At 36.7% G+C, this 18,433-nt stretch overlaps 1 protein-coding gene across 3 annotated transcripts in view; it reads right to left on the bottom strand.

Moving 5' to 3' along the window:
- Nucleotides 1–2,839: 2,839 nt before the first annotated feature.
- clic5b (chloride intracellular channel 5b) overlaps nucleotides 2,840–18,433 on the bottom strand; it is a 29,590-nt gene continuing 13,996 nt past the window's right edge. Inside the window, exons 1-6 of one of the 3 annotated variants that reach the window (XM_041253357.1) lie at nucleotides 17,087–17,357; nucleotides 9,254–9,363; nucleotides 7,309–7,434; nucleotides 6,405–6,511; nucleotides 5,164–5,345; nucleotides 2,840–3,799 (exon numbers count right to left, since the gene is read on the bottom strand). In XM_041253357.1, the coding sequence (XP_041109291.1) occupies nucleotides 3,635–3,799; nucleotides 5,164–5,345; nucleotides 6,405–6,511; nucleotides 7,309–7,434; nucleotides 9,254–9,363; nucleotides 17,087–17,143 (747 nt within the window). In that variant the 5' untranslated portion in view covers nucleotides 17,144–17,357 and the 3' untranslated portion in view covers nucleotides 2,840–3,634. Of the gene's footprint in view, nucleotides 3,800–5,163; nucleotides 5,346–5,370; nucleotides 6,128–6,404; nucleotides 6,512–7,308; nucleotides 7,435–9,253; nucleotides 9,364–17,086; nucleotides 17,358–18,433 lie in introns of those variants that run through there. The other 2 variants (XM_041253355.1, XM_041253356.1) reach the window with 2 other exon arrangements.

Here is an 18,433-nt window from a genome sequence, read left to right as displayed (position 1 = left end):
CTTAGCAGACTAAAGTAATCGTCAGACATTTAAGTCTGACCCAAAGAACTTGGTTTCTGTTACCCTTATGTTCTCGTGACAAGCAAAGTTTACCCCCGACTTCCCCTGGGGTGAATGACGTGCAGTTTTTTTATACCAAGACAAATATGGTTAAATTCTTAAAAATTTTTGGTAAACCATTTTCCTACCACAAGTTTTGCATCACAGTATAGAATTAACAAATTTTGCTTCATAAAGTCAAATGATTAATGTTATGTTAACATTAAGACTTTTGTGATATCATGTTGTAGTTTCTTTGATTACATGATGTTAAATAAAATAACTAAATTATGCTCATATACAGATAGATACATTTTTTTATGTATATTTTTTGTCTCAATCCTACAGTTCTTGGTCTTGCAGAATGTTTGGCCATAGCTGTTAATGTCTGTACATCTAGAATTTAATGCAATAATCTCATTTTATTTTTTTTCCAGTAATTTAAGCATTGATTTATGCACAGTGGCTTAAATAAGACATTAGCGATAAATCAACAAGCAAATTCTCAGCTATTATTACAAGAAAACCATTTTGTATTGTGATTCAAGGAAAAGCCATTGTATGAGACATAATATAAATGGATCTAAAGAAAATGAAGTAGAGGAAACATGCGTTAGATTGTTTCTATAAAGTATTGTGCAAGCAATCTTGCTATGCGCTGAGAACAGGATTGTAGCTCTTCACTAAGAACATCAAATACAGAGATAATTCAATGATAAATACATGTAGGGGTCTGATTCATGTGCAACAACTGAAGCAGGGTGTCGACTTGCAAAGAAAGCCATCACCTGTCTTGGCTTTTAATTCTCCCCCTCCATTCACAGATGTGTTCTTGTAGGAAATTAGACTAATTGGCAAAGAACAACCATGTCAAGAGTTTCAGACAAAGAGACTTCCCCCTCACTTCATAAAGGGTTTAACAGTTGAAAAGAATTGGAAAGATGTTTATTACTTGGCATTTAAACAGCTTATTGAAAGTAAAGCACATTTAGGAGAAACGTATTTGCAAAAGTTCAGTGTGAAAAAGATGCAAGATACTTAATCAAAGGCATTCGGCTCTTCAAGCTTTTTCATATGATCACTCAAAGACTGTCAGTGCGCTACCAGATATATAATAAAAACTGTATTTACAAGGAAAATAGCAGGTCTGGGACAAACCTTGTAAAAAATAAACTAATTTATAAAAGGAGTTTAGCTGTTGTCTGGTGTTTGCTTTTATGCAGTGGTTTAGGAGTTCTTTTCATGTTTTCAATTCAGTAAATGCCCTAATGCCACAGTAAAATACAATAATAGACAGATATTATACAGAACCTTGTGTTAATCAATCTGACCGGTGAAATGGCAGAGAAGGAGAAACACTACCCATAACCTTGTATGTGTTGACATGCTGTGTGTGTCACCGCCCCCCATTAGATACAAGGAAAATGCTTGTTTCTTCCAGACCAGACACACTAAGGGGTAGATGTACTAAGATGGGCTAGTCGCAGTGCAAACATACAGCAGTTTGCATTTTCGTTGTGACAATTTGCAAACTATACATTTTGTCGTATGTACTAAGGGAACATATGTAATGAAAAGAGCTGCAATATACTAATTTAAATATTTGTTGCGACTTCTTAGCGAGATCTCTAGCATACATTGTGAGAGTTGTGCGACATTGATCAAATAAATAGTGAGGGTTGAGTTGAGTTTTGCTGCAGCAGAGGGTCCCCAAAGGATAACGTCTATACATGGAAGGGCGCAAGAATCAAAATAACATAGTTTTTGTTAAATGTAAACGTCATCTATACAATGCATTCTGTTCCGTGTTCATTTTACCTATTTTAATAAATGTTACACACACACACACACATATATATATATATATATATATATATATATATATATATATATATATATATATATATATATATATATATATATATAATATAAAATGAATGGCAGTTTAATCCCATCAGATTCTATAGTGGGGCCCCAACCTTCACTCCCCAAAAGCTTTTCATAATCCTACAGTAGCCCCTCACTAAACCGGACATGTTTGTCCGACATAAGGAGGTGTCAGGTATAAAAACTATACAATAAAATCGCACACACATACATTTACAGTTCTTGATGTATTTTAAATATAAATCATTGTGCTGAAATAACACTAATGTGTTTTGGGTAGGCTACACATTACATTATGTAAAAATATAAATCTGTACTAATCATGGTCCTATACAGATGTTCAGAATGAGCTGGAGGGGTTTAGTGGCACATGTGTGCAGTCTATTGCACCCAACATGTTGGGGAAACCAGAAATGTTATAGAAATTTGTTTTCAAGGCTTGTAAGTACACCCTGACTTTGGTGAAAATTAGGTACGCAAAAATCCATTGAGCACAACTGGCAAGGCACGAGAAAAAGCGGACTGGGAAATGCCAGCAACAATTGCTTCTGTTTAAAACATGCTTTCAAAAGTTCTTAATAAATTGATGCAATTGTAAGTGTTGCAATTGTCTGCAGCTTTACTACATCTCATTATAATATTTGTGAATTCTCATTTGCATTATCTCCATGCCCTTTTTGAGAATTTATTTTGGAACACGCATAATTGCATATTCATCTAAGGCTGAACTGCAAAGAAAAACTGCTGCTGCAAAGCATTCCCTGAAAAGCTGCTAACAGCATTGTGCATGTTCAGTACATTCACCCTAGACTTCCGACTCGTTTGCAACTGGTTTGCGACAGGCACAACACTTTAGTACATCTACCCCTAACTCTCTAAAAATAATTTTATTAGGGTGTATTTTCAGATTTACTTTTTAAAAATGGATAATGGAGATTTGTTTTTATACTGAATGCTTAGCTATAATGTTTTTGTTGTTCTTGTTGTAGCATTATACTCACTTAAGCACACTGATTCAGACATATGTAAATACATTTAAAAAAAACGTTGATGTCTTTTGTTGGCCCACTAGTTTGTACAACACAAGCTTTCAAGACCATTTCTGTTCATCAAGACCATATCCTTTGATTTATATGAATAAAGCATGTATTGTCAGTGCTTGTATGGGCGTTGGGAAGGCAGAAATAGGGCAGTACAGGGGTGTCAAGACAGGAATCAGCGTTATATAATGTGCATTTGCTCAACTACTGAGCTATCCTGTCTACTGTCTGCTGCTCAACCACCCCACTGAGAGCTAAGAGTTTACCAACAGGTGTGGGGTCATTTTCCTAAACTGAAGTTAATATTGTTGGTAGATTACGCGAATGCTACAAATCGAAAGGAACACATATAATAATAATAATAATAATAATAATAATAATAATAATAATAATAATAATAATAATTTACTGAATGTGGCACCCCTTATTAAATTGAAATGTAGGTGCAATCAAATAATGTATAAAGACAAACAAAAGTTTCAAACTACAGCAGCAATACTGCTGAATCCAGGCTCCTATTCATTTCAGTGATAAGAATGAAACAGGGTTTGTCCCAGCCAAGCAAATGTTGATACTGATACCACCAGAAAAAAAGTCAACAGCAACCAATTTGTAAAAATTAGGCTACAGTATATAGGATTTGAGCTGTTCCTTCAGGTGCAAGTTTTCTATTTAGAGAGCCTCTTTGCCACATCCCTGTATGCCATCTCAATCTCCTTGTCTGCAGCACACGTGTTGGTGAACTCATCCCTGGCGTAGGCATTCTGCAGGTATCGCCACACTCCTGTCATGTCAGACGGGATTTCATAGTTGCGATACGTTTTCGCTACAATCTAAGACAACACAAACACAAAGGCAACACACAGTCAACTCTCGTTAATAAGAATTTCAAGGGACAAGCAAAAAAGAATTGTCTTATCAGTAATTTTTGTTATCAAAAGTCTAAGCCACATGCACACTGTCAGTTTTTTTATTGAACACTAAAATCACATTTCAATTACAGTACAAGAAAAGTATTATACATTTAAAAGTACTGTGCATTTTATTAAAAATATGGTTGTAGCAAACTTTTAAAAAGTATACATTGCAACTTCATATCAGAATGCCCCATTTTGATCACAGGCATTTTTAAACTACAAAACCAAGATGTCCTCAGCATCACAATGGTTGAGAAAGTGTTTGCAGGAACGGTGAAATCTGCAACAACATCTGTCTATTTTGCAGTCATGCACTATTCACCTTTTTTGCACTGTTTTTTGCGCTATTTACTCACCAATATGGATACCAGTTAAAACATTTCCCAATATAATTTACACTCACCAGTTTGAATGGGGGGGATTAGTTTAATTTAAAAAAATAATGAATCCCTGGGGGCTCCAAAATAATTTGTATTGTAAGAAGCCATTTATATATATATTAAACCAATCTGCAGCAGTTAAATACCTAGGGAGCAGGTGTACGAAGATGGGCCAGTCGCAGTACAAACATACCACAGTTTGCATTTTCGTTCCGACGATTCGCAAAGTATACATTTTGTCGTATGTACTAAGAGAAAATATGCTAATAAAAAGAGCCGCAATATACTTCTTAGCGAGATCTCTATGAGACATTGTTCAAATAAATAGAGGGATTTGAGTTGTAGTTTGCTGCAACAGAGGGTGCCCGAAGGATAACGTCTGTACATGATAGGGTGCAAGAATCAAAACAACATTTGTTGTCAGGTTTAAATAAATACAATAAAATCACATACACATACATTTACAGTGCTTAATGTATAAATATACTTGTATTATTATTATTATTATTATTATTATTATTATTATTATTATGTAACATAAAATATATCACGGTGCCACACTGACAAGTTATGACACTTACAGGAGGCCAGTCAATTCTCGTTAATACCAATTTCAAGGGACCAGCAACAAATTTTGCATTATTATAGCCAAATGTATACTGTGCGTTTTTATTTAAGTTAGTCAGGGGTGCAGTGCTAAATTGTGCACAATTACAAACCACCTACACATTAATAGAATAGGTGTGTTTCCTATTTACTGCCCATTTGTTAGAGTAATCAGTGTCATGAAGAAATAGATAATTAACCACCATGACATATTCTGTATATCCGCCGTGTGTATGATGCGACAGCAGGACTCCCAGGGCTCGTGTGTACTGTTTCTTTTTCTCCACTCCCTACCTTCACTATATGAAGCTTTGGCAGGAGATTGCAGTCCGCAAGCGTCAGCTCGTCTCCATCCAGGAACTTGCGATTTGACACGTTCATCTCTTCAGCACTGTCTGCGTCGATCTCCTCAGGCAGCACGGTGTTCAGATAACTGTCCAGCTTCCTCAGCGCCTTGGACAGGGCCTTCTCCAGAGCTGAAAAAAAACACCTTTCTGTGAATTCGCTACTACCAATTCTCCATAGCAGGACCTTCTCTCTTGCAAATACCAATTTAGAAAGCAAGGGGATACTACTAGATATACTAGTAGATTACACGTATACTAGATATTACACGTTACTTTTGCTAGACTACGTTCAATTATATTGCAGTAATACCTGATGTTGAATTTACAACACAAATTATTTGCTTGCAATTATTTCACCTTGAAACCTGACAGGAAAGTTTAAATAGTGCTCCTGCTGGGTGCTGAGGAATTCACCACTTCACTGCAGGTGTACTTCCACTAGGTGGCAGCAAAGTAAAACAAACAGTTGACCACCGCTTAAACATCCAAGAAAATGAATCCTATTCAAATAGAATATAGGGTGATCAGTGGTAAAAAAAAAAAATGAAACGTTGCCAAAAAACAGATGGTCTGTGCATGATGATCACAATGTACATTGCAGGTAACTAAAATAAATATAGGAATTTGTGATTATCACAAGCACATCTATTTATAATGTTTGTAATGTTTCTAAATTTAAATTGACATTGCATTACATTTTCTCTCCTTTACATTTTGATGCCAGTGTGCTTGTTTGGCTGCTCTCAACACCCTGATACTTCTTGCCGCTCAACATGAACATTTGCATTTCATAGGAAGATCCACATGAGTGCTCTAGAAGCCATTCCGTCCCACCCCTGACTTTTGAAGTGTGAATGGTGTAAGTGGGTGGCTGCTAATTATCCACAAATGGGACCCAGAGGTGCGAGTGGCTAGTCAGTCACGCAGGCATGAATGGAAAAGAGAAGAAAAAAAAGACATGAAATAAATAACAGAAAATAAAGACGTGACAATTAAAAACTGTACTAGCTACAACGACAAAGATCCCCTTGGTAGCCATCTTTAGATATTTAAGAAGGTGTCTGTCAGTAATAGGTTTAAAGCTTTGACCACTCTACTGATGAAGGAGATTTTGTGTACAACATCTATTATGATGTTTAATAAAATATTATACTGTATCAAAAAAATACTATAAATCTGCAAACTCACCTTCATTGGCCTCTGGTTTTGTGTTCTTTATAAATGCTGAGAACTTTGCAAAAATGTCATTTCCTGCAGTGTTGGATTCTCGCTGTTTAGCAGCAAGCTTGGGGTACCTGATGAGAAAATCACAGAATAAGTCATCCACAGCCAACCAGGACTGAATATCAGGGGGTGCTCAGCAGCCTTCTCAGAGCTCTGAAGGGAACATGTGTCTGACTGTCACCAGTGCAAAATACTGATTCGAATCACAGCACTATATTACATCACTTTTCATACTTTTGCATTTAGTAGTTTTCTTGACAGTAAGCTTGATGCCTCAAGCCCAATGCAAATTACGTATGTACTGTCGCAAGTGTAACTGGAAACCATGAGCATAGGTCTTTTAGGCTATTTTTACTCCCAACCCTAATGAAACAGGATCTGTTTCTGTTAAAATGTGCAATGTGACAAGTGTCCCCTTCGTCAACAAACAGCACAACTCACACATCATAAGATTTCGACACGTTTCACATGTTAATACTTTTCACATATTGTACTTTTTATTGAATAAACACTATATGCTCCAAAGACATATCCTTCAATAGCTTAGCCATTCACGTGTTAGTTCTGTGAAAGAGTAGGGTACAGTGTCCTACCTTCCCAATATCTACATTCTTGGAGTAATTGTCCAAGGAATTTGGGAAAGAGTTTCTGTGGATACAGACTTCATTACATCAACCATTCAGAAAACAGAACACATACAACAGTAGGCCACTAAGACCTATATTGCAAGTGGCAAAATGTGGTCAAGCATTGTCATTGCATATTTGTTGTTGCTGTAATTTTGTTGTATACCGCCACCAGGACATATTTCACTCAAACTGAAAAGTGTTTCAGTTGCCCAAGCAGTAAAGGCAGAGTTTGAACTTACTTTGGTGGTGCAAGGACTTCCTCCAGAAACTCCTCGATTTTGTTGATGTCAGTCTTGACCTCGCCATTAAAGGTCAGGAAAGGTGGATGAGTCCCTGGGGCCAGATTATGCAGGTCTGTGGGCTTTCTAAAAGAAACAGGCAGATTCATTATTCTAAGAACGACAGTTTGATTTAATTCAGAACCAGTCATGATCAATCTAACTTTGTCTTACTTTGTTTTATCCTTTTGATATAAGAACATAAGAACATAAGAAAGTTTACAAACGAGAGGAGGCCATTCGGCCTATCTTGCTCGTTTGGTTGTTAGTAGCTTATTGATCCCAGAATCTCATCAAGCAGCTTCTTGAAGGATCCCAGGGTGTCAGCTTCAACAACATTACTGGGGAGTTGATTCCAGACCCTCACAATTCTCTGTGTAAAAAAGTGCCTCCTATTTTCTGTTCTGAATGCCCCTTTGTCTAATCTCCATTTGTGACCCCTGGTCCTTGTTTCTTTTTTCAGGTCGAAAAAGTCCCTTGGATCGACATTGTCAATACCTTTTAGAATTTTGAATGCTTGAATTAGGTCGCCGCGTAGTCTTCTTTGTTCAAGACTGAACAGATTCAATTCTTTTAGCCTGTCTGCATATGACATGCCTTTTAAACCCGGAATAATTCTGGTCGCTCATCTTTGCACTCTTTCTAGAGCAGCAATATCTTTTTTATAGCGAGGTGACCAGAACTGAACACAATATTCAAGATGAGGTCTTACTAATGCATTGTACAGTTTTAACATTACTTCCCTTGATTTAAATTCAACACTTTTCACAATGTATCCGAGCACCTTGTTGGCCTTTTTTATAGCTTCCCCACATTGTCTAGATGAAGACATTTCTGAGTCAACAAAAACTCCTAGGTCTTTTTCATAGATTCCTTCTCCGATTTCAGTATCTCCCATATAATATTTATAATGCACATTTTTATTTCCTGCATGCAGTACCTTACACTTTTCTCTATTAAATGTCATTTGCCATGTGTCTGCCCAGTTCTGAATCTTGTCTAGATCATTTTGAATGACCTTTGCTGCTGCAACAGTGTTTGCCACTCCTCCTATTTTTGTGTTGTCTGCAAATTTAACAAGTTTGCTTACTGCACCAGAATCTAAATCATTTATGTAGATTAGGAATAGCAGAGGACCTAATACTGATCCCTGTGGTACTCCCCTGGTTACCACACTCCATTTTGAGGTTTCTCCTGTAATCAGTACTTTTGTTTTCTACATGTTAACCACTCCCTAATCCATGTACATGCATTTCCTTGAATCCCTACTGCGTTCAGTTTGAGAATTAATCTTTTATGCGGGACTTGGTCAAAAGCTTTCTGGAAATCTAAATAAACCATGTCATATGCTTTGCAATTATCCATTACCAATGTTGCATCCTCAAAAAAAATCAAGCAGGTTAGCTAGACACGATCTCCCTTTCCTAAAACCATGTTGACTGTCTCCCATGACACTTTGATTTCACATGGCTTGTTTCCTTAGAGATGTTTACATTGGCAGTGAATGGCTACAGGGAATTGTAGTCCTGGATGTAATCTTTGACTAAACTCCACAAAAACATTTCCCAGTTTGCACAGAGGTAGCTCTTAAGTTAAGTCTAGTAAAAGGTCATGCAACAAATCGGTTGCATTTACTAGTTTTGCAACATATTTCCACTGTCAGCTTATGGGAATGTTAGTGCATTGATTGGTACTCAATTGTAAATGTGAGGGAAAGGTAGCTTTTTATGTTGTGAAATCAGCACATAATTGATTGTTTGGTGTCATTAAATACTTGCTGACAAAAAATAATAGATTTATCGTAAAATCCGAGTATTGACCACCGTAGACCTGTTTATATGAGGGTTGTGCTGTTCATTACACAAAAGAAAGACGTGTATTTAATCTGCCTGATGCAGATATTTACCTTTTTAAGTCGATGGTGGTGACATTGAAGACAACCCCTTTGAGCCAGAGGATCATGAAGAGACGCTGAGAGAAAGGACAGTTCCCAATGCTTTCTCCATCACTGCCAGCCTGAAATACACAACCAGCTAACTAGTCAGTTCAGCACAGCAGCTTGATACTAGCCACCTACCTGCATTTCATTTCATAATTGTTTTAAATCCTTCAATGGTTCACTGATCAACATAATATCTGACATTGAACTTAACTTGAACACCTGTTGCCTCCCCCCCACCCTAAGCTTCGTCAGATAGAAGCTAACCTTGAGTACCAAGTAGAAACTGTTGACAGCAATAAATTAACAAGTGTGTCAGTAACATTCCAACGACAAATTCAAAATTAGCACCATCAGGAACATGAAATAACTCGATTACCATGAGCTACAGTATATTATGTGAAAACGTGTGTCTGACATACCAACAGATTCTTAATATTGTGATCATATACTGCATACTTAATTACACTTTTGAAGGTCCCTATCTACAGAAAACATTGCCTTTTAAACCACGTTGCATGTCTAAATCAGAAATCATTCATTCATTTGTACAACTGCCATTTACTTAGCTTGTGTCACTAATGTTATATTTACATTCCTACATTGTTCTACTGGAAGATTAGTTTTGTAAATCTATACCCGATGTACACCATCTACATCTGTTGTAACTCAAAAGAGAACAAAATGAAGATTTAATTGATAAAGCATTATACTGTTTTTACCAATTACTCACAGAAAATATATTTTCAAAAAGTCTACACGTTGCAAAGCATGTTGGTAATAGAAGTCACTAAAGGTATGCCGCGCACATTTTTTCTTTTAACAGTGGATACAGTCTTTATTGTGTGTTTGAACTTCTAGTCACATAATTACAGCCGCTCCAAAGAGAGGCATCTCAAAAAAATATATATTATTGAACGTGATAGCTGGTGAATACAAAACGTCACATTACATTTAAACAGCCATTTATATTCACTTTGTTATAACACAAGGTTAAAAGGACAATCAGATCTACAAAAAATACTCCAAAAAGGGAGTTTCGCTTTGGAATAATAAACCCAGACATCCCTGCTGCATTTGGTTTTGTGTTACCAGATCCATTGTGTATGGCACAGTACTGTAATTCACTCTTTCTAAGCTTGCATGCAGTCTCTTGGTGTTAACAGAAGCCTTTAAGAGTCTTTAACCATTTCAGTGCTAATCGTGGCAAAGTTCTGTCCCAGGGTAATTCGCCTTGTTATGCTCTTGTATTGCTAACAATAAAGTTTGTATCCATGTGTAATGAGTCACCTAGCAACAACACTGCTTTTTCCTGGTCAGTTATTCTCCCAATTAGAACTGATTAGTCTTTTAAAATTAAGCTGCATTCATTGGCAGGATGGAGATTTTCAAGATTTTTTTATTTATTTATCTGCTTTATAATTGTTTTGCATATGAGCATTTCTTTCAGTGATGTCAATAATTCATGATCCTCTTTGTTTTTTTTCAATATAATTTGACTGCTAGTCGAAAACAGCTCAAATGTCATGTTGTATTTGGCTAAGATTACAAGTCAAACTTAACATAATGTCTAGTTTTCTAAACACAGTACAGTACTACTGTACTAAATGGACAGATGTTAAAGCCATCTACGGTGCCATTTTGTGTTAGCTTCAAACAATTCTCCTTAAGAAGCTTGAAGCGCACACACTCATACGTCTTTCCAAACATTGGTGCTGCATTTAACAGTTGTGATCTCTACAGTACATGCAAAATATACAGTACAAGGGAATGAATCTCAGCCAAATGTCTATATCTTTGTACAAGGTATCAGGTTTTCAAATAACAACATGAGACAGGTGCAGAAAGCTAATACTGAAACTGGAAACTTGGAATAGGCTGAATTATACATGAAAATTCCATTACCTGCTTCATTAGGCCTTCTAACTCTGGTGCAAACTCAGCAGTCACAGATGAGCACTGAATCATATTATTTTAAAATTCCATGAACCGATAACATGAGGTGCTAAAACCTGTGACAAGCTCATCTATTGGACATTTTACCCATCAATAAACTGCAGAGAAAAAGGGTGGAACTAATTGTGTTAATTCATTCTTATAGAAACATCAATCACAAAATGATCAGGCCAATCTGCTTGTACAATATGCCCAATTACAATGGTCTGATACAATAAACTGAGCATGAAGAAAAAAATGTAATTTGCATCCGCCTGACATTCAGTCTGTTTTGTTTGAAGTCTGATATTTATCCAGTGAATAAAGGAAAAGCACAGCTGTAACACAGTACAGCCGCAAGATAAACAGTCAATCAAGATCTAGAAAATGACAATAACAGTAGCAGTCACGCAACAGTGGCTCCTTGTTGACTCTAATCTGACAGGCACGTGTGTGAGTTCATCATAGAAGAAACTAGAAGAAGGATTCAGTCAGTTACCAACAGTCAGCTTGGCTGACTGTTATATATATATATATATATATATATATATATATATATATATATATATATATATATATATATATATATATATATATATATATATATATATATATATATATATAAATGAATGCCAAAATGCCAAACAACCTTTTTCAATAAGTGAACCCATCATGTCTGTCTAATGAAACTGGAAAAAACCTGCATTCAGTGATTCCATGGGGCATTAGTATGCAGTACCGATACCAGGGTGAGGCAGATTCACAAAGTGTACTGGGCTGGAATTTAACGGTGCAATGTGTGCTATTCTTTGTGGAAGGAAAACCCACCTGTAATATTAGAACATGCTATCAATGAAAAAACTTAGTTAAGTGTGAGTGAGAGACAAAACTGTCAGAGACGATACATATCACAATGCTTTGACAACAGTGATGCTATTATTGACGTCCACTTTTTTAAGTTGGCAAATCTCTTTCACCTTTCAGGTTACACGGCAATATGATCCCAGAGAATGCACACCAATACCTCAATATGGTTTTTCATAACAACATATCTAACATGCCATCGTATATTTTAATTGTATGCAAAATTAAATGCGTCTCTTACCTATCCTGCAGCATCTTATCTTTTAAATTTAATGAAAATATTTAGTTACCAGTAACATCATTCATTGTTATCATTATTTATATTTTAAATGTAAAATATATTTGAGCATTCACCCCCATGCTCATTAATCAATCCTTTGTGCACATTGCATTTGTTTTGGAACCAAAGGTTTGGATCGAAAAGTGAAGTTAATACACTGTAGAATGCAGTAGGACACCAAGGAAGCACCTGTACATAGTTTGAAACACAGCATTCTAAGGGCCTGCACTAAATCAGCAGTTCCCTTTCCTCAAGCAGGAGAAAGGTACATATTTGCATGTTTTGCTATGGGCTGATTGTAATCCAAACTCTTTAAAGTGCTGTTTGAAATTCAATGTCCTCTACTCTATCTGCTAAGACGCCACAGTTCCCTATACTGTACATTTTACTGTAACTTTATTTTAAATACTGACCTTGGTTTCACTGCTGTTAATTACTGTTAAGCACTGCTTCTGGCACTTAATGGTATATATCGGTATATACAATTACACTGCAGTGGATAGAGGTTCAGTTTATAATTTAAAAAAAAAAAAAAACATGAGGTAATGGTCTTTCTTTCACCACGAATGACCCTTACCTTCAGGCAGTGCCAATAGCTGACACAGCAGAAGTTGAATGAAATAACAAATGCCTACCACTAATAACATACAACACATGCATACCTAAATTTGGAAAAAAAAAAAAAGTCAATAACAACCCTGGGAAGCCTGTTACTGTAATTTCTAATCATTGCTGAAGTGAAACCTTAATGCTAATTAGGTCTGTGGCAAGTTATGATTTTTGCTGTTTCAGTTCATGCTTTAAGATCATTTTTTTTTTTTGTTTTTTTTTTTGTTTGTTTTTTTTTTTGTTTTTTTGCAGCAGTGTTATATTCCAAGGGTATTGTTTCTTTCTGAAAGTAAAATGATACAACAACCAGGGCAGACCAGGGGGATTCTGTTTCACGAAAGCTCTCACTTTTTACCAGCCTCCACAATCTGAATAGCCTAGAATTCAGAATAGTAAAGCAGTTAGCATGAATCAGAAATGTGTCTATAGTGTATATATATAATATATATATATATATATATATATATATATATAATATATATATATATATAGAAACTTTTAATGGTATTACCATAAGGTTTTTTCCAACAATTTTACACAAAGCTCTCAAAGTTTTGGTATATATCTCTAGACTTTTTTTGAAAAAAAAGCAAACATGAAAATATAAACTGTAGCAGGCTAAGTGAAACTTTAAACAGGTAGTTTTAGAACTGCTCTTGACTAGGGATCTCACTGTCTTGTATCTTGTATAATAGCATCTTCATCATTGCTGACTGACTGTATGAAAACAACAAGCAAGACGCTGAAAGGCTGAGGCCTAAGGATATGCTTTCACTGAAGGTTAGTTCATACATCAGACTCCGACATCATTTCTGGTCAGAGTTGAAGCTCTCTGACCCTGTGCAACAGGTCCGAATTACATCATCCACACTCTTGCGACGTGCATCTTTTTTGGAAAGTCGTACAGCCTTATCTCATGCATCTGCGACCTGAAATTGTATGGGGTTGGATGATGTTGAAAATTCTAAATATTTGCTGCATGGCCCTATGCTGATAACCATCATGGAGCAAGACTTTGAAGAAATTTTAATAGAAGAAGTTTGTAAACACTTACATTTATATAACCCCTCAATTACAGAATATAGAGACGACCAAATAACAGAAACAGCGTTCGTGTGTATTATTCAGAAAAAAAAAGAAAAGGACTGGAGAGAATGTAAAGCCCTATGGAGAAAAATGAGTGACAGATTTGTGAAGAGCAAGACAACCCTGAAGTAAAGAGTGGAGTTGGAAGCTTGTGGCCACACGTTGCTGGGAATTGCCAGTTGCTATGTGCAGTGTGACTGCAAGTGTTTCTGCAGGTGTCACTGACATCGCATGTGTATTTTGGCACTGGTGCAATTGTCTCCTTTCAAACCTTTCACCTGTCATTCTAAGAATTTCTCTCAACATACCCGTATCGCTCTAATTAATGTATACAATTCTCCCTTTCGGATTCTCTGTTGGTTGTTGGTTGAGGACGGATGTACCAACAATGTCGCTTTTGTTTAAACCTCTTGTATAAGCAGTACAAACTCAGCACATCTCCTAAAATGTCAATTTTTTCCCAATTACGCAAATCCAGGCTGTGTTTAAAGTATGAATGACAGCTACACAGTCAAAAGGGCTGTGAGATGATGCGTCCTTCGTACAACAAATACTGAACCTGCACAGCTTTTATAGCTGTCTGCGCCTGACATATCGCATTCATCTGCGACAGAAGTATGACGCAGCCGTAACTCTCACTCTTTACTTTGCAACCTGGTGGCCATCTAATACAAGACAATACACACTTTAAAAGACACCACTAAATCTGTCACTGTATTCTATATAGCATCACACACTCAATAAAATCACCTGTTTTGCTTCCCTTCCTCCTTCCTTTTAACAGAAAAATAATTACAATGCACGCTTTATGCACAACTTCTATCACTGGAAACATTTGCTTCCAATGTAAATTTTCCATTTTCACACGGTAAATATCTCCTGTCCTGATTTTTTTTTTTTTTTTTGTCTGTATACACAGAGATACCCAAGCGTGAAAACCTTTCACAAAGTGACATTACCACACTAGTGGCAGCTGGGCCTGAAGGGGTCACACACCATTAACTCAGTCTGTTTCAATGCTTACCTTTAACTATTATTTATTAATCTGGATTATATTTGAAAAAGACTGACAGTTGAAAGCTACTGTGTCCATATGATGTTTTTAGTTTTGTTTTTAAACATATTTAAACAAGGGTATCACAGGACCATGGAAACCGATGTTGAAAATATCAGCCCTGTCTGTGTTTCCTGATATATTTTATCAGATAACAAATGCAACTTCAAAAAGGGGAACATTTGTTTCCTTTATTTACATTTTTGTCAGATACTTTAATAACCTCCTGCTGCTACAAGAAGTAGACCAAGTACGCCTGTGTAGTTCACAATGACAGATTCTCAGGAAAGAAGGAAGGAAGCTTGTGTACCTGCTGTCATCATAAGGGTAAACAAAAGGATATTTTAAACTGTATTCAAATATTAAAGTTTAACATGATTGTGTGACACTGAACCTTTAAAACCTTATTACCCCAGCCACTGCACTCAGGAGTAAAACATCACTCATGTTGACTAACCTAGAGTGGGAGGCAATAACTAACAGATGTTACTGATAGCAAAAATACAAGATTTCTAAGGGTCTAAAGTCCTTTGGTCTGTGTGCAAACACATTGGACAAGCAGAGCAAATGGTGTTTGTGACAGTTTCTCAGCACTTTAGGAAGGTGACATGGCCAGTTTAGCCAGCTTCAGGCTTCCTCTGTTTTACTGTGAGGTACCAAATTTACCTAATTGACAGATGTGCTAGAGTCCAAACATTTAATAAAGCTGCTTCAAGTCATGTTCGGTCAGCTACTGCAACACCTCAACTAAACAAAACAAAGAATCTCCTTGAATAAACAGTATTCCTGCTAATGAAACAAAGTTATCAATACAGCAGACACAACACCTTCATCCAAGAGTCACTCCAGGCACAAACACAGATTACCATATGGCACTGTGACAGAAATAGAATGATCTTTGGTGGTAAATCTCCCTCCCGAACAGTAATGGGAACAGAGTACCCTGGACTGTTTGGCCTGACACTTCATTCCTAGGGTTAAAAGGAAGTCAGTTATCTAGAAAGGGGGCTGAGCTTCAGTGCACTAACTCATCGACCCCGAAGGGAAATGATGTGGCAGCCCGGATTGAAGCAGCGGCTGTGATCGTTTGCCAAGAGGTCATGTGTGACGCTACAAATAAGGGACGAAGCAACATATTTTGTTCCTTTGTTTTGGTTAGAGAAACGACCCGGAAGGAACAGAGTTGTGATTATTTGTACCACAAGTGTTTTGTTTGTTTGTCACTAATTTACTGTTTGTTATTATTAGTAGACGGCTAACACATTTCCAGAGCTGTCGCCGAGGGCCAGCATGAACCCGGAACAGCACTGCACTTGTATCACAAATTAAATTGTACCTGCACCACGAGCACTGTAACATGCACCCAGGACTGGTGACTGTGTTTGTGTATTGTGTGTGCCGAAATTGAATTTGCTTATCATTTGGAACTGCAATTTCTTTCTTTTGAACAGTGCAATACTCATTTCTGGGTACTGCCTGGGATTTATTATTTGCAGTTGCCAGACCGGGATTATAATTAAAAAAACACTGTTACACTTGGATTCTTTTGTCTGCCTTTTCATTAATCACCGCATCACCGCTGCACCTGTACACTGCAAGCCACTTTTCCACAGGCACTCAATATAATGCCCTGCTCATGACTACGTATGAATATAATACCAAGTAGGACCTTCACTCAAGGTACTGTAAAGATAAGAGAATGGCTTCATAACAGCATTAGAAATATAGGTTACTGTCAAAAAGTTAACAGAAATGCATCTATGTATAATTAATTAACCATGACAACACAAAGTCAAACACAGTTACATTATCCATCACCTTTTAACTATTAACATTCTTAGATTAACTTTCATGCTGTATAAAATTACATTATGGATAGGCTTAGAGCACTCTTAAAAGATACAATGCTGCTGTATACTTCAAAAGTCTGCCAACTGGTATCAAATGAGCTGGTACTGCACCAGCCTCTTACCTTGACAAACAGCTCAATTTCAGGGTCTTCTCCATTTGAAGGAGCAGGGTCTGTCATTTTTTAAAATGTTCTTTATATTCTGTAAATGTCTTCAGTATAAAGCCACATTAAACATCAACAACATTGTAATCACACTCTGTCTATCAGGACAGCTGTAATTAAAATTTCTCTTATATAAACTTTTCCCTTGCAGTAACTTTTTTTTTTTTTTATTGCCTAAGTTAGCGGTCCTAAAGGAGCAACAAGTGTGTGCTCAGTGTTGTTTTGTTTTTACCTTATACCCAGCTGTTAGTGCTACCAGAGCACACTGTCAGGATGAAGCCAAAAATAGCCAGGAGTAAAGACAGGAGGGCAGACTGATCAGAGGGAGGAGCCAGTGCTGTGAAGCTTCAAGTGGATTTTCTTTTTTCTTCTCATTATTAATCCCAAGAGAGAAAATGAAGGTTGATGTAGATCTTCTAGAGTAAAAGCAATCATAACAAAATGAAGCAGCCTATGATTAATTACATTTCTGCAATAACAAAAGGCATACTGGGATGCATCATTCTAAGGATCTAGCTATCTCTGGTGAAAGGCTATAGCTTAATCAGTAAACACTCTTTCTGACAATGTTTTAAACCAGCAAACTGCATCCTTGGCTCTCCTTGTCATTGCAGGACTTTGATCCAACCAGTTCCTTTTTAATTCCTATTTAATTATCCCTGCTGAAGCTCCCGAAAACAACTACAAATGTGAACAAAAACAAAGCATCCCCTATAGCCTAATCTAAAGGTTGTATCTATCAGATTTAATTTAATAAGGTATTGTGCAAAAAAATAAAAAAAAGATCTGTATCATGCATCGGTCCAGAGGTTTAAAACAACACCTGTATTTGAACCTTATTGCGAGAATCATAGAATACAGCCTGTAAAGACCATGTCTGATAGCGAGTGGGACTCACAGAATAACCAATCACTGGCGTGCCTGGATGTACATGTGCCATCTGCTTGTTGTGTCAGTGCAGATCAGCTATGGTTAGCATCTGATTTTCTGCTGCTGGTCCACAAGCCTCTTGCTACTTTTTGCCATCTGATTCTCTCCACTTCATTGCATATAATTTATAATCCCAATATAGTGTTCTGGAAACTTGAAAGAATATGGTCTCTTGAGTGTAAAAAAACAGAAAATTCCCCATAAAAAAAAAAAACTCACAATAAAGAAAAGATGAACATTGATCGAATAGATTATAGCGTTTATGCAGATTGTTTATGATGACTGGACATGCAGCGTTTCCTAAAACACAAATCCATTATATTCTGCAACACTTCATCACTTGGAATAATCACCCAAAAACAACAGTCATGAACT

The sequence above is a fragment of the Polyodon spathula genome, chromosome 6 (genome assembly GCF_017654505.1).
Source record: "Polyodon spathula isolate WHYD16114869_AA chromosome 6, ASM1765450v1, whole genome shotgun sequence".
Taxonomy (NCBI): domain Eukaryota; kingdom Metazoa; phylum Chordata; class Actinopteri; order Acipenseriformes; family Polyodontidae; genus Polyodon; species Polyodon spathula.
Note: the sequence above shows the minus strand (reverse complement) of the source record. Positions and strands in the feature narration are given on the sequence as shown.